The sequence below is a fragment of the Oxyura jamaicensis genome, chromosome 2, assembly GCF_011077185.1.
Source record: "Oxyura jamaicensis isolate SHBP4307 breed ruddy duck chromosome 2, BPBGC_Ojam_1.0, whole genome shotgun sequence".
NCBI classification, from domain to species: domain Eukaryota; kingdom Metazoa; phylum Chordata; class Aves; order Anseriformes; family Anatidae; genus Oxyura; species Oxyura jamaicensis.
Window position 1 is genome coordinate 44203755 of NC_048894.1, and position 16708 is coordinate 44220462.

General features: G+C 50.6%; 1 protein-coding gene across 4 annotated transcripts in view; it reads left to right on the top strand.

Annotated features, from left to right (window-relative positions):
* The window catches only part of POMGNT2 (protein O-linked mannose N-acetylglucosaminyltransferase 2 (beta 1,4-)), a 46307-nt gene that overhangs the window by 23771 nt on the left and 5828 nt on the right, over positions 1-16708 (top strand). For 3 of the 4 annotated variants that reach the window (XM_035318097.1, XM_035318098.1, XM_035318099.1), the window contains one exon: positions 107-2423. The exons of the other annotated variant lie outside the window; for it this stretch is intronic. In XM_035318097.1, coding sequence (XP_035173988.1) covers positions 199-1935 — 1737 coding nt within the window. In that variant the 5' untranslated portion in view covers positions 107-198 and the 3' untranslated portion in view covers positions 1936-2423. Of the gene's footprint in view, positions 1-106; positions 2424-16708 lie in introns of those variants that run through there. 4 annotated transcript variants of the gene reach the window in all.

The following is a 16708-nucleotide window of genomic DNA, read 5'->3' on the forward strand; positions in this document are numbered from 1 at the left end:
TGCTGAGAAAAGCCTAAACCCTCTTGAATAGTCCATAAAACATGAATTACGACAGGCCTATAAACCTGATGTTTAAATGGTTCCTTTCTTATTTTATTTTCCACAGGTCTTTGCCTTCACCATGTCAAGGAGTGTTAATGATGTGCTCCCTCTCCGTTGCATTCCCCACCTGTCGTCTTGCTAGGACCTAGCTACAGAATGAACATAGCAGCTGTGTTTAATGCCCTGCTCGTGTCTGTCCTTGCTGCCGTGCTGTGGAAATACATCAAGCTGCGAGAGCATGTCTTCATGGTCGAAGAGGAGCTGGTCCTCACGCGTCAGTCTCAGGAGCTCTCTCAGGTCCAGATCGACTACCATGCGGCTCTCCAGACGCTGGTGGAGGACGGGACCAGGATGGTGTGCACTGGCAGGATGCACACCGACCGCATCTGCCGCTTTGAGTCCCTCTGCTACTCTACCGAGGCCGAGGAGTTCATCTACTTCCACAGCAACTCCTCGGTCATGCTGCCCAACCTGGGCTCCCGGAGGTTCCAGCCCGCCCTGCTTGACCTCTCCTCGGTGGAAGATCACAACACCCAGTACTTCAACTTCGTGGAGCTGCCCGCTGCTGCGCTGAAGTTTATGCCAAAGCCGGTCTTCGTGCCCGACGTGGCGCTGATCGCTAACAGGTTCAACCCAGACAACTTGATGCACGTCTTCCACGACGACCTCCTCCCCATCTATTACACCATGCAGCAGTTCACTGATTTGGATCCGGAGGCGCGGCTCTTCTTCATGGAAGGGTGGAGTGAAGGTGTTCATTTTGACCTCTACAAGTTACTGAGTAACAAGCAGCCGCTCCTCAGGGAGCAGCTTAAAACCCTGGGCAGGCTCCTCTGCTTCACCAAATCGTACGTGGGACTGTCCAAAATCACCACCTGGTACCAGTACGGATTTGTCCAGCCGCAGGGACCGAAGGCCAACATCTTGGTTTCTGGGAACGAGATCAGGCAGTTCACCAAGTTCATGATGCAGAAGCTGAACGTCAGCTTGGAGGAGAGCTCCAGTGAGGAGTACATCGTCGTGTTCAGTCGAACAATCAACAGACTTATCCTAAATGAGGCAGAACTAATCCTGGCACTCGCCCAGGAGTTTCAGATGAAAACCATTACCGTCTCTCTGGAGGAGCATTCGTTTTCTGACATCGTCCGGCTGATCAGCAACGCGTCCATGCTGGTCAGCATGCATGGGGCCCAATTAGTCATGTCTCTCTTCCTGCCGAGAGGTGCCACGGTGGTGGAGCTCTTCCCTTATGCTATCAACCCTGAACACTACACCCCTTACAAAACCCTGGCAACCCTTCCTGGCATGGACCTGCAGTACATTGCCTGGCAGAACACCGCCAGGGAAGACACCGTTACCTACCCCGACAGACCTTGGGATCAGGGTGGGATTGCTCATCTGGACAAAGCTGAGCAAGAGCGCATCATTAAGAGCACTGAGGTGCCACGGCACCTCTGCTGCCGCAACCCCGAGTGGCTGTTCCGTGCCTACCAGGACACGAAGGTGGACATCCCTTCCCTCATCCACGTCATCAGGCAGACTGTCAAGTCTAAGCCCGGGCCCAAGAAGCAGAAGTGGTCTGGGAGCCTCTACCCCGGCAAGGTGAGGGATGCCAAGTGTCAAGCCTCCATCCAGGGCACGAGTGAAGCTAAGCTTTCTGTGTCCTGGCAGATCCCCTGGAACCTTAAGTATCTGAAGGTCCGAGAAGTGAAATACGAAGTGTGGATACAAGAGCAAGGGGAAAACACTTACATGCCTTATATATTGTCCCATCAGAATCACACCTTCTCAGAAAACATTAAGCCCTTCACCATATACCTGGTGTGGATACGCTGCATCTTCAACAAAAATCTCCTGGGACCTTTTGCAGATGTGCTCTTGTGTAGCACATAACCTGCCGTGCTACCTGGACAGCTCTGTCCTGCTCTCCGCTCCGTCTGTGGTTTAAAAACCTACCGTCCTGTAGTTTGTAGAGGGCTCAAGAGGACTAGGCTGTACCAGTGCCTAAGTGTCCATTTGATTGCACTCTGTGTGTGTGTGTGTGTTCCTTAAATGGTATTTATTTCCAGTGGGTGTTTAAAAAAAAGAAATAAAACTGTTCCTCAGAGAACTTCCAGAGGCCAGATTACGCGATGAATACATGTAATTGAAAACAGAATGGAAGCGAATTGTGTGTACCTCGGTCGTGGTTTGAATTTGTTTCTATTGTGTAGTGAATATCTAAGCACAGCATTAATCCGCAGTTAATTCCATGGCTAGGTGGGCAACTCTCATCAGCTTTTCCATTGTAAGTTATATTTTTTTCAATAACTCTGTCTGTAAGTTTGAGTTACAGGTTTGGTACGAGAGCTTTCATTAAACTGCTGTGAACCTCCTCGGTACTTTTTTGCATTTTATTGTCTATCAGGATGATGTTGTGATAGATTTATCTGTTGCTGTGATAAAATGTGTACGTGGGTAGCTCTTTATTTTTCATATTTTGGCTGAATAGCATTTGAATGGCGTATTTCCTAGAAGAGAAGGAGATGACAGTATCAGCACCGTGCTTAAAATCCGATTTTACTGCACCCCAATAGTAAAATGAAAAGTTGGAGCAGCAGGTGGGAGGTTGAAGTGGGTAAAATAATTTATTGTGATTTAATACCTGTTTTCATTTTGTGAGTTATGTACATTTCCTTGGGAAAGGAAGGGGCTGGTCTGGAAGAGGCAGTGGGTGAGGGAGGTTGCCCAGATAAAAATCCTCTCAAAGAAAATCCTTCATTGGTTTTGATCAGTGCAATCTGTTGGTAATAGCTGCTAATAGGTACGTGTTTGCTAAGCAAGAGGCAAGTCCCAAAGGGAAGCTTTTAGGGCACAGCTTTCGCTGGGTGTGCTGGGAGAAGAGGAAGAAGAGTCAGGCAGGGGCTGTTAGGTGGGCGCAGTGGAGTTGGGCTGAGTGACAAATCAAAGCTCTGGGTCAGAGGCGTAGGACTTGGGGGAAAGAGGAAAAAAGGGCAGAAGTGGGAGATATTTTGCTGATTGGTATTAGCATGCTCCGTAGTTTATAACCAACATTAAAGCGACAGGAAAAGTGCTTTCTTCTCTCCCTGCTGTCCTGCCTAGGTCTGGATGGATGTTCACACGGTTGGGATAAATGGCTTGCTTTCTGAGTGATGGACTGATAGTTCAGCATCTCAAGGCAGGACTATAAAATGAATTTTAGTGAGGGGGAGAGAAAAACATTGCTACAAAAATCAGATGAGAAGCAGGAGGGTTGAAAAATGAGTAAAACACCACAGTACAACATCGGACCTTCAGGCTAGTGTTACTTCCGTGAATTCATTTCATTATGTCTTGTTTTCTTTTCAAACATGTTGTTTATGATGTAAAGGAAAAAAAAAAATCCTGAAGACTGTCAAAGTCTCTTTGCTTTGCCATTGTAGCCTTGCCCATTAACATTTTTTGCTTTGGTATCTTAAAGGGGTGTATGAATACTCCGGCTGTTGTTCTCTTGAGACAAAAGGGGCTTCTTGCTGAAGGGAAGCAAGTGCCTGAGCTGAGTCCTGAAGTCTCGATTTGCCTGCATCACATACCACAGCCATCAGAACCGAGGTGAGGAAAACTTCATAAACAGGAGACAGTCATGAGAGCGGGCTTTGTAGGAAAGCTTCCATGACCTGTGGCTCCCACTGGCTGATTTTTTCCCCCCTCACAACAGGGTTTTCAGCAGCCTCCATCCCCACATTTCACTCAAGTTGCATGTAGCTCTAGGGCCACTCTCCATCCCCTTGCTGGCTGTCGCAAGGCTGGTAAGGTTGGTGCCCTGCAAACCCAGTGTTCAATAAGCCATAAGTAGGCTGAAATTTATTTAATGTTCATTTTGCATCGGTTTTCAGAAGTGGTTTTCTTTGGGTGTGTGAGCTGCCACCTTTCATCATGGGCAGGCTGTTGGTCTCTGTTTCTCTCCTCCCTGTCTTTCTCAGTGCCTTTTTTAGCAGTCCTTCGCCCATAATTTGTAGAGCATCCCATTTCCCTTAAAATTACTTTCACATGATTGCAATTTTTCTCACATTTGCAGATTGCTTACAGCATGTGAGCTATTTTCTTCCCCTATCCTAATGGTTCTAATCAACAAAACTGGCCATGGAGCAACGGAGTCACGTATGCAGGTTTGTGAGCTCGTGACTCTAGCACGAAACAGTTTGTTACATTCGGATCAAAGGTTTCTTGCATTTATCAAAAGGAATGCTAGCCTGGTGTTGCTTAAAGCTTTGTCCCGTAACAAATGCAGGCTTTCTGTGTGCAGGGGCTGGGGATGCATCACTCACATGTGCAGGAAGGCAGGGCTGGGGCTGGCTTATTGTATTTCCCAACCAGTTCATTCATCAGGCAAGCTTAGGGGCTCCTTTTGAGCAGTTGTGCTGTGCAGGAGACTCACACCTTCTACCACTGCATCATTTGTTGATGCTCCCAGAGCAAATACATTAAGCTCTGTGGTGCTGTCGGGCCTCGCTGTCCAGGAAAAAGAGAAATAGCTGGGATTACATCCAACACCCTCTCGGGGCAGGGCAGGATGCTAATAGCAAGCTGGGCTGCAGCTCGCTGCCGCCTGGCCTGGGTGTGCTTACCGAGACGGATCATCCAAGAGGATTTCCTCTGGCTGCTGTTTCATATCTCATTTTAATTAGCCGGAGTGCAGGGAGCAGCCAGCTGCCGCGGGAGGACTCTTCCCTGACACAGAGGAGGAGGACGAAGAAGCAAAGGGAGCATTTGCCAGCCCGCAGGTGTGTGGTGTTGGAGCAGCAGCTGCAGCCCATACAGGGACGCAGGACGGGACTTCTGGCACTGACTTTAATAGCCACAGGGAAATTCACACCGGAGTTATTTTCAATTGCATAGAGCCCTAACTTGCCCTCAAAAACAGTGCCCAGGAATAGCAGTGTTTCTCGAGAGGCTCAGCTCCAAGCAGAAGGCAGATGGCTCAGCTACCAGTCCAGTGCTGCTCTCCTGCGAGCGATGCTTTCCTGTCAGTGCAACCCCATCCTCATGGGAGCCTGTGGTGCTTCTCCCCCATAACAGCTAGAAATTATTTCAGGCCAGCCTTTGCTTAACAACATTGCTATATTTTTGTAATTGCTTTATTTTTTTTTTTTTAGTTATTAATTTATTGGCCCAATGAGTTTTCTCCAGTTTTGGCTTCTGCCATGTCTGTGGGTGGCACTGGCTCCCCCCGATGTGTCTGCTCCTGGTGTGCCTCGCGGGACCCAGACTGGATGAAGATGTTTAGGAACTGATTAGTTCCAAATGTCAGCCCCTGCCCCTGCGGGCTGTCCGTGTGTGTGGCTGGCAGAGCCCTGTGAAGGTCCCATCTGAGACCTTCAGGAGAGAAGCGGGGCCTGCCAGCTCCCAGGGCTGCCTGGGTGAGAGGCGTTCCATAAGCACAACATTATTTAATTAACGTTAAACAATGGGTGACTTCAGCATCTCTGCTTCATCACCTTGTCTCATCTGCCGAGCTATATAAATAGCAGGCTTATTTCTACAATATTTTTGCTTCTGGTGCCTGCACAGCGTAGGGCTTGGTAGATAAAAGAGCACTTCATTCTTTCCTGGTGGACTTGGGGTGGGAGCACTCTTGGAACCGCTTTCTGTGTGATGACTGACAGTCCATCTGTGCTGTGGGTGGTACGAGAAGCATCACCATCTGCGTGTGTGCGAAGCACGTCCCAGTCTTTGTGTGAGATAAGTCACCTCCTCCTCAGCACGGCCCCTCATGGGGCCCGCAGCGCGGAGCCGAAGGCGACCCGGCCTGCCGGGGCCAACCCGCACGGAGCGAGGGCCGGGCCTGGCCGCTGCCTCGCAAATCCCACCAGAAGGTGCTGATTGCTGAATTAATTGCTGGCATGCTCAAACAAACCAAACAGCCTCCTGTTTTCTCCCAATAACTTGGCAACAATCGTCACCTTTAAGCGTTGCTTCGTCCCGCTGTTTGAAAATGTGGTGCTATTAAAATTTAATTGAGCCTCCCTTTGTTCGGTGTTTATCAAAAAGCTCGCTCCCATCGCCTGATCTACCCTCTGGGAGGGCCATGTGCATAACGTGGCTCCTGCAGATGAACCCACCACGTTTATCACCCCCTGTCTGTCCCAGAGCCTCCCTGTTTGTTTGTTTTCCTGAGCCTGAGGCCATGCTGGTTGCCAGTGACAGCGGTCACCTCCTCCATCTCCACGGCTGTGGGGATGGGGTGGGCTGTGACGAGACAGCCTGCAGGCCTCCAAGGTCCCCCAGGCTCAGCCCAGGTTCCCAGGGATGCCCAACAATTCCCTCCGTGGACATTTGTTGGTGTGACATTTCCATGATGAGCCGGTGCCTACTGCTTTGTAAGCCTGCTGGCCCCATCTCCATGCCATGCAGGTGCAATGGGGCCTAGGTGTCTCTCACCACATTTTGCTTTTCCCAACCTAGCTACCTCCACGTGGGCATGGTGTGGAGCTGCACCAGTTGGCTTGGGCAATCCCTCCTCAACACCTTCAGCGAAACGTGCCCAGCTTTTTGGGGGTTCTCCTGCCAGAAGAGCGGAGCAGGGGGAGGTGGGACGTGCAGCACTGCTGCCTGGTGTGAGCAACCACAGAGTCGGACACGGAGATGTGCTCTTTGTACAAGCCCTACTCCTAACCCTGCCTTGCTTCATTTTGTGGATTTATATCCACTTCTATGTTGCTTTTTTCTTCCTATTCCCTCCTTTCAAGTCTCCAGTTTTGCCTTTGGAAGGGGGGAAATTTGAGCTGGAAACTGGGCAGGGGCAAGAGCTGTCCTGGAAAATGCCATCACGTCTCCAGCCACGGCCAGGCGAGCATCCAGGAGATAATGTTTTAATGCAAGGAGGAGGCAGGACTACCATCTGCATCTGTATTTCACAAGCATCTTTTGTCATCTGGTCTGTTCAGACAGAGAAAGACGCTTTTCCCTGTACATGAGTGTTTCAGAGTCAGACAGGGCAAGGGGTGTGTGAAAAGTCTTTTTCCTTCCTTCCCTCCTTGCCGTTTCTCCCCCCAGGATTACGATGATGTTTAAGAACAGCACTATGAATGGTAGATTATTTGAGGGGAAAAAACAGGATTCATTTGGGAAGTGTATTCTGGGCGGGAGGGTTTCAGGTGCGTGGTGTTCTGGCTCTCTTCCCACCTCCCAGAGGCTACATTTTGGCAAGGAGGCGGCCACAGGAGATCCTCTGCTCAGCGGTGCCCCGTGGGAGATGCCGTCTCCTCGGAGAAGGGGGACAACGGGATGTCTCTGCCTCAGCTCCGAGGGGATGCTCATCGCGGCTGCACATCCCGCCTGCTCCTCTGGGAAATGCTTTCTTTGGCAATTTTTCCTCCGTCCCTCTCCCCTTGCAATAAAAGCTCTGTTAGGGAGGCGATCATCATTTTAATCGGAAAATTGAAATTCAAGTGCTAGCTTTCCACTGAAAACTAGGTTTGAAGCAAAATTTTCAGTAACTCCTTAGGGGCTAGGGGGTGCTTTCTGATTAAATAGTGTTTCATTTAGGTTGTTTTCATTTTCCCAGGCTAGAGAGAGGGCTGTGAAATCAGTAGGGCTGACAGGGGGACCTCAGCTGCATTGCAGAGGTTTTGTGGGAACCTCAGGCAAGACTTTTCTCCCCCAAAACACACTACAAAGCTTGGGTATGCCTGTGCAGGCAGAAGGAAAGCTCTGCCAAGGAACAGCTGCCATCATCTTCTGTGGTGTGTGTTCCCCCTGTACGAGCCATCACCTTCTGGAGGAAGGACCAAATTTAAGCATGTTCAAAAAGTCAGGATTTCGGATGGGGCATCCTAGCAGCTCTACAAACCAGCCTGTTGACGGGCACAGGCACCCATGAGGTTATACCCAAGGCAAACACCTCTGGTCCTACTCCTCACTAAGGGTCGTGGTTTAGCGACGGGTCTCGGTATGCCAGGTCGGTGGTTGGGCTCGGTGACCTTGGAGGTGTTTCCCAGCTGAAATGACTCCGTGTTTCTACACTCCCCTGCCCACCTGCTGGGAGCAGAGCGGGCTGCCCACCCCCCTTGCAGCAAGACCTGCAGTTTCTTTTTGGAGGGGCTCCTGCGGCTTGAAAATGAGGGATTTATAGCACTTCCAAGAAGCACTGTGTGGTTTTTGCTGTTCACGCGGGCGGTGCATTGCACCTGCAATATCAGCAGCTGTGCAAGGCTTTGCCCTGTGTGGGCACACCTGATATCCCTGGTAAATCCTGCTTAGTTCCTAAAAGGCAAGAGCAGAGCATATTCACGGTTGGCTTGATTCTTCCTTGTCATTAACTTGGACGAAGGCTGCTTAGGTAAGCACTGCGCACACCGAGCCACAAAGCCGTGGGCAAGGGCTTTTGGCTCTGCTTTCTTGGCTGCCTTTTAAAGCGGTCACATTTTGGGGAGGGAGAGAGAAAAAAGAAAAATCACACAAACACAGTGGAAATGCCCCTCAGTTTGTGCTGCTGTGGGTTTTGGAAAGGCTCTCTGCTTGGTGGAGAGAACCCCACAAAGCCAGTCCCACCTCATCTTGCTGATTTTATGCAAATATTACCGACACCGTGAGAGCAACAGTTTCAGGAGCAGGCCAACGATGCCAAAATGCAAACAGGTGTAGTCAGCGCATCCAACTGCAGCACCAGGCAGCTTTTTTTTTTTTTTTTTTCTCTCCCCATTCCAGCTTGATAGTTTTTTCACACCCACTGCACTCATGTAAATAACCATGCAGGGTGCAGAGGAGTAAACAAAAATCAGGCCTTTGAATACAATTGCTTGCCGGGAAGAAGACCAAAGCAGAGAGCCATGTAATCCCTGCCCCACATGCAGGAACAGGAGCATTTGCTGGGGCTGAGACCTAGCAGGGCTCCCGGGACTCGTGACACTCCCTGAGCATCGCTTCATTTAAAAAGGTTCAAGCAGAGGGGCAAATATGAAGCTGGCTGTGAAAGGGATCCATTTATTGCTCAGCTCTGAAGCTTCCTGACTGGGATAATTAATTTTCCAATTCAGCTCCACCTGCAACGTCAGGGCTCCAGAAGGCAGCGCTGCAGCTGGGCTCGCTGCCTTTTCCCATTACCCAAGCCACATCCACAGGTGTGGGAGCCCATGGCCAGGCTTTGCAGGGTGGGCTGGAAGCTGGTGCATCAAATTAGGGTTCAAGTTTGGTCTTGGCACCACAAAGCCGTCCGTGTCATCCCATGGGTGTGCTGATCTTGGTCCCCACTGCTGGTGGGAGCAGGTTCCTCCTCAAAGCAGGCGGTTCAGGCATCATGAGGCACAGCTTGCAAACCACAATACGCTCACGTGGTTTGCCCAGTGGTTCTGACAGACAGATGACTGTGGTAAAAGCATGTAGTGGTCCTCATGGATAATTCACAAGCAGAAATAAATTGTTTGCCGGAAACAGCTCGCCTTGTTCTTTTTATTGCATGTATCTTGTAATGTTGCCACGTTAAAACAACACGAAAACTTAATTCCCTGCTTGTTCTCAGCACAGGCATCTCTGCAAAGACTGAAGGAGACGAGCTGTGAAGAGCCCGAGTGCTTTTAAAAGAGGAATGCTGTACAGAGGGAAGGAATTCAGCATTAATCAGACATCCAGCAGATAGTTCTCCCTGTCTGGTTACATTTTAAAATGTCTTTGTTATGGGAAAGGCAGGAATTTCTCCCTAAAGCTGGAGCCAAACTATTAACCCAAACGGGAGGGGGAACGCTCGGCTGAGAAATATTTTCCTACCTGTCAAACCTCCCACAAAACATAGGAAGGCTGTTTCCACACTCCTGGTGCTGGGTTGTAGCTGTAACTCGTGTCTCAAGGGACCTACGGTTATTTTACTTCTCAGCAGGGTTTAATTTTTAAATTCTTTGCCTTTTCAGCTGTAGAATGAAGAGTGAAATGAATGTGCTCGTAAGCTGGGCCATGGCTGAAGGATCCCATCAGGGATTTTTGGACAAGGCCACCCTTGCCTGTAGCTCCCTGGTCTCCAGTAAGGTTGTGTTGGGGTGACCCCATCCTGCTGTTTTTTGGGTGGATTGCTCCACTCCAGCTAATGATGGAGTTTTGACCTCTGCCACAACAGCTCCTGCTGCTTGGTGCTCTGTTCCACCAGCCTTGCTCGGGGCCCACAGGGCCCCCACCACCTGCAGGCTCCCAACTGCCTGGTGAAGCTGTGGCAGAGACCATCTCCATCACGGGTTTTAACCAAACCAGACGGCTGGCAGCAGCTCAGCTAAAACCTGCCACGTTGCAAAGCCAGAGTTTTGCCCCCAAAACGGGCTTAGAAATTAGGACACCTTACAGGCCCAGCAGCCACAGCACCGCAGAAGGGTGAGCGAGGAGTTTTTGTGTGACATTAAGGACAGATCCCCTCACCCACCTCAGCCACTGGTGCAGGTGCTGGTTGGCTTCTGCAGCCTGCCAGGAGATGCTGGCGTGATTCACCTTCATTCTCCTGTGCCCTTTCAACATTTTAAACTCTAGTGCCACCAGATTAAAAATATTAATGGATTATTGCATGCATTAAAACCTTCTCAGTCTTTTCTCTTCCAGCGCTGATCCTGTCCAACGCATTGTTCCCCTCCTTGCCTCCAGCAGACAGCGCTGCGCTGTGTCTGACTGTACCTGCGGGCACATCTGTGTGGGCCAAAGCCTGGCCTCATGGCTAGTGGCTACGTTCACAGAGGTCTCACTACCTTCTTTTTTGGAAACTATGTCTGCATGAGAGAGCTGTGCCTCCCTGCAGGCAGCCTGTGATCAGATGTCTTGCTTGTCCTCCGAGGGTATTGCCTTTTTCATAAAGCAGTATGATTTAATGGTGGTGTTTTCAGGAAGAAGCTAACAAATCATCGATTCTTCACTCGCAAAGAGGTAGACTTTCAGTCTCCCAGTAACACTGGCAATGTCTTTTCCAAATATAATGACTGGAAAAAAAAGAAGAAAAAAAAAAAGAATGAGAACAGTTAGAACAGTTCAGCATCTTTTAAAGCATCCTCCGCAGCCCGTCTTAGTGTCACAGGAATGTGCTGCTTGCGTTAAGAGTCGTATGGGGGCTGATATGACTAGGTCTGCACCTACCTGCTCAGGTTGCTTTTTGGTCTCCGAAGGATGGATCTGGGCCCTGGCCACTGAGACATCCCACAAACGTACGTTTTGCAGAGTAACTCCTGCAGACCTGGTTAGCAACCCGCAGCAGCAGACAGCCGTCTCCCCGAGATGATTACAACCTGATTTACAAGGCGCGGTGGACAGCTGGCATCTGCTTCTTCAGTCTTGTGCTCCCTATGGAATGAAGGAGGCAACCTTTGGGGCTGCAGCTCCGCCAAGTCAGAGAAATGCCTTTATTGCCCGCGCCCCCACAGACACCAGCATCAGCACCTCCGCTCGCACCCTCCATCAGCCCCACGGGTGCCTGCTATCATCACACACATGGAGGGGAGCAGGCTCGCTTTGGGGGCTGGCTCAGAAGTCAGTCCTCTTCCCCTCATTTCTCTGCCTCCCAGCACCCACATATTCCCTATTGAGCATCCCTCTCATCTCTGTGGGGCTCTGGTGAGGTGCGCGTGGGGCTGGTGGCCACAGCGGTCCACACAGGCCGATGTGACCCCATATTTCTCCTCCAGCCTAATTTTCCAGCCGGGTGCAGGCTGGCAAGGGAGGCTGCATCTCACTTTGGCACCAAAGAGGTGTTGCGGAGGCCCACGCATGGGCAGGGACTGGCCATCCCCATGGGATGGTGCACAGCAAGCCCCCAGCTCTGGGCAGCAGCCCATCATCTGCACCAGGTTGTTGTGAAACCGCCGGTTTTATGGAGGCAATTATTGGAGCCCAGCTGGAGGTAATGACTAATGCTGCTGCTTAAGACCGAAAAATAACAGCTGTAGTCTCTCTCAGCTGCTGTGAGCCTGGGTCTCTGAAGTCTTAAAAGCTGTTTGTTCGGGAACATCCGCATTTTATTAGATTTTGACACAGATCGCACCAGAGCCAGGGAATCACAGCAAAAGTGCTCACTCGCTGCAGCAGCACCTCCCTTTGCTCCCTTACCACCAAACCCCGCCGCTTTAGTTGCACCCCAGCTCCTAACAGCATTACCCCCAACACCTCTTCCCGGCTCAGTGCTGGGGCTGCCTTGTGCTGCCTTAGCCGTGGTCCCCGGCAGCTCCTGCTGCCCGAGGAGCCAGCTGCCCCAGCCTCTCCCCACGTTGGGCACGTTTGGACCCCCGGCCAGCACGGTTCTGGGCTCAGCCTCCCCGCTCAGCTGGCACCAGCCCTCGTCTTTTATCAGGGTGAGGAAGGAGCTGGGCAAACTACCCCATCTTCACCCTCTAGCCAGACCCCAACCATCTGGAGACCCCCGCACGACCCTCCCACACCTTTACCCTACCGCTGAGGATAAGGACGAAGGGATGGGGGCAGAGCTGGGGGAGGACGGCTGTGCTCACGGTGTGCCAACCTGATGTGAGCTGGGCACGGCCAGGCAGCAGCAGGCAGGGGCCACCAGCCTGGTGTGACAGCCAGCTTCTGAGCAGCTCCTTTAACGCGTTGTGCTGGGCTTCGGTGGAAGCAGAGAGGGAAAAGAGACAGCTGATGTCCACGTCTTTGGCTTTCATCTTCCTCTCTTTCCAGAAGAGGTCAGAGCAATAATAAATTCATTTGTTTATGTATATAATCAGCCCTGGGACTTATGTGATGCAGCCAGGATGGTCAATTAAAGCCCAACACCTGCATAAATACTCACAGCGAAGCCTGTGCCACTGCACGCACAGTGGATACAGCCAAAAATAATAATAATAAAAATCAAACAGAGCAAAGTCTGCCCAAAAAGCAGGACTGGGAGAGGTGTTCCCTTGCCTGCTGGAGTGAGGAGCTCAGCCAGCAGCAGACACAAGGCTGGGGAAGTGCTGTGGGAGAGATGCCACCAACAAACCATGGCACCATTGAGCAAAATTGTTCTTCAAAGGGGGAGCTGGGAGGTAAGCTCACAGGGTTAGAGAAAGGTCGGACTTCTCTTCCCTGCCTCCTGCCTGATGCTCATACACCAGGGGCACCACAAGTGCCCGCTGTGCCCAGCGTGGCATGGACATCGCAGATTAGAGCCTCCCATCCCAAAAGGAAGAGCCATGGGGACGTCCAGTTGCAGAACCCCTACAGGGGTCTGAGGTGTGGGCCAGCATAAGCCTGCAAGGGCTAATCAGCCAGAAAATAATAATAATAATAATGATAATAATAGTGTGACACACAGCCTGTCCACACAGCGATATGGCCCACCTCATAAAAGCCTCAGCACAGGAGTTTTCACCTTCACCAAGAGTGCCTGTTTTAGGGTGGTCCTTACCCGTCATCTGCAAAGTGCGTGATGGAAAGGTTTTGGTAATATTTGGGTAGGGAAGTGGTGGAGGCCCCGTCCCTGGAGGTATTCAAGAAACACATGGACATGGCAGTAAGGGATGTGGTTTAGTGGCGGGACTCAGGTCAGATTGACGGCTGGACTTGGTGATCTTGAAGGTCTTTTCCAAAGTAGAGGATCCTGATTTTCTCTTTGGAGACCTGTCGAGCCAATGCCACCTGCTGGAGAAAAAACTTGGAGACTGGGATTTATGGCACCATTTAAATTGGACTTTCTTAGGTGCCCTTACACACACCCAAAGGCCCTCTTTGGAGCTTGAAGAGCTGAGCACATGCCTGTGGGGTCTGGCTGGGAGCCATCACGGGGAAGGGACTGGCTCATGGTTTCCTTTCCCTGTTGGCCCCATCTGACAGCTAATTGTCATTCCAGAGGTAATCGCTGGGGAAGCCGTATGGGATCCATGAACCTCCAGTGCTGAGGGACTTTTTTTAGAAGAAGGCCAGCGAAATCCTATATATTACTGTTGTTGTTATTGCATTATTATCACTGCTGTAACAGCCTCCAAAGCCTCCAAATTGGGTTGCGGAAGCTGTTATTGCTGCACAGGCACAAAGCCGAGGTTATCTTCCCTCAAGCCTAAGAGGTTTTTAATTGGGAGGAAATAATACATTCACAAGCTGTAATGAGAAAGTTAAAAAAGCGACGACAGCCCTAACGTGAGGGGTGCAGGAGGGAGGTGAAGCCTCAGTGCAGAGCCCCCTGGGGAGGCAGAATGTGGGGCAAAGCCCACTTCAGATCCCAGCAGGCCAAATAAAGGGCTGCAGGCAGAGCCAGGGCTTGGTGGCGGAGCCTTTCCCTGCCGGAGCAGAGCACCCACTTTCAGAAAAGCCCCTTTCCTGGGGAGGGTGTCTTATGCTGGGCATTTAGACGTGGAAATGAATTTTGACCGCTGTAGCCATGAGCTCAGCTGGGGCAGGCTGGGTTGCGAGTCGGCACAGTGTTTTATGGGGATATTTCACCTGAGTGCCAGCTCTGGTAAGAGCTGAGTGCTGCCTCATTGTTTTCGGCCTCTTTTTATTTCCACGAGCTGTAAATCTGCCACGCGCCGCTGAAGCCCCCGGGTTGCGCTTGCAGGCACACGTTGCTTATCTAATAAGCTGCTTCCTAGGCTCCAGCGATGCTGCTACTTATATCATAAATTCCATGATCTCCACTCCACCGACCATTAATCTGCTTCATTTCCCGACAATTTTATACTCTTTTGATAAACTGTTTGTCTAACCATTTGAAGGAAACAATGTCAAAAGCAGTACCTTAGGCATTCTCCCCACTAATGAAGAAAATCCATCACGAGGGGAGTTTATCTATTTCTTTGCTGGATGTAAATAAAACGTCAGGCTAATTTACTTCCATTAATCTTAAAGGCCATTGCTACGATGGTATTCCTACGTCGGAGAGGATTTTTTTCCTTTTCCACATAAATATTTAAGCAAATACCTAAAGCATAAATAAATTGCTTTCTAAAAGGCAGATTATTTTTATATCCAGTGTTTTAACAATACACTTGCGCGGGGCTGGGCTTCCAGGGCTTGTGGCTCCCTTCCAGCTGGGTTTGCCTTTGCATTAACAGGGCCTTCATGATCTTCAGTGGGTACTTCGCAAGATCTGCATGGGGCAAAGGTGAAGGAGTTGGTGTCTTATGGCCACAATGGGTAGGTGAAGTGGCCTTCAAAAAGTGCAAACAAGCCTTTTGGAGAAGTTTTCTTTCTTCCACAGGCTTTTGCACTGTGTTTTTGCAGGTGACGTTTGGCACAAGGGATGCTTTATGCCCGTGCTGCTGGATCCCCAGTGGCAGGGGTCACAGGAGGGCTCACCTGCACACAGATGGCTTCAGCTTCCATGGCTTTCTCCCTGGTCCTGCCTCCTTGCTGCTGCTCTCCTCCTTCCCATCATGGTGCCAGAAAGCACACGGGCATGCCCCAATGGCTGCTTCCCTTCCCCAGCTTCCCTGGCTGAAGACAGGCAGGTGCCTCAGGGCAAACAAGGGTTGCTCCAATTTCCCCCGTGGGAGCCTCTACAAGCCCAGGGAAGGTGCCTTATCCTGGTACAACAGCATAAATATAATAGGAAACACACCGTGTTCATAGCTGGAGCAAACCAAACCTGATGCTGGTAAAGGCTGATGGGGCTGGAGCAGTCCCCAGGGGTTTCTCTGAACCACTGTGGCCACATCTCAGGGCCTGTGCGTTCTGCTTTCTACATGGACAAATACACGTGGGGGAAAAGTAATAATTAGATGAAACTAACATCAGTCTTAGCGAGATCATGGCTTTTGCTTCTCTCATTTACCCATACGTGACTCCTTGTTCATTCAAGAGTGATTTTTATTCATGTGCATAAGGGTTTACAGATGCTCCCACATGTGTTCAGCCAGCAAACTCATGTTACAGGCAAGGAAATGCAAAAAAAGCTAGAAAGATCCCCACTGCTTTGTGCAGTGTTAAAGTCAAGCAGATGCAGCCAGAGGCAAGGCAAAGATTGATGCTCCGTCCCAGCAAAGTCAACAGCTTTGGCCACCGTGCAATGCCCCACTGTCCTCTCTTCTTGATGAGAACTTGGCTTGCATGGGATGACAAACTCTTCTAGTGAAGATTCTCATTTTACTGAGAAAAACTCTAACCAGCACTACACCTTCAACCTAATGCTGCTGCTACCACGTCGCCTTTCGCGGCCTATTTTCTTGATCTTGTTGTGTTACATTATTATTCTCGTTTATTCCTATAAGGCAGTGCCTGAGCACGGCTGAGTTATTTTGGACCCAGGATGAGTTGTTTCATTCTCCACGTTCACAGGCTGAGGTCACCTCTTGATAATGAATCCCCGTGAGCTGGGCTTCGGTGGGGCTTCGTGGTTGAGGTGGAGATGGGGTGAAGGGTTTCCTTTATCACCTCAAGGGCAGGAGTGAAGCAAGATGCTGCCGGTGCTCCGGATGCTGAGGCACACACAATGTCGTGTGCCGGCACTTTCTGAGAGCACTCACATTTGCTGATTAATGTCACTCCAGCCTCACTTCATCTTCTCTTAAGCAAGAGGGAAAGGTAATTGCTAGCACTTATCAGCGTGGCTGTGAAAGTATCCCCTCGCAGACTCTAAAACTGACAGACGGCTGAGATGGATGGCTCAGGGACGGCCCGAGTGCCCGCTTCCCTGCCTCTCTGCCCACACAGGTGGCTGTTTGCTCCAACACCAGGCGGTGGGGCAGCAGCACAGTGCAGGCACCCATGCTGGTGTCCTCCTGCTCGTTTTGCTCTCTGC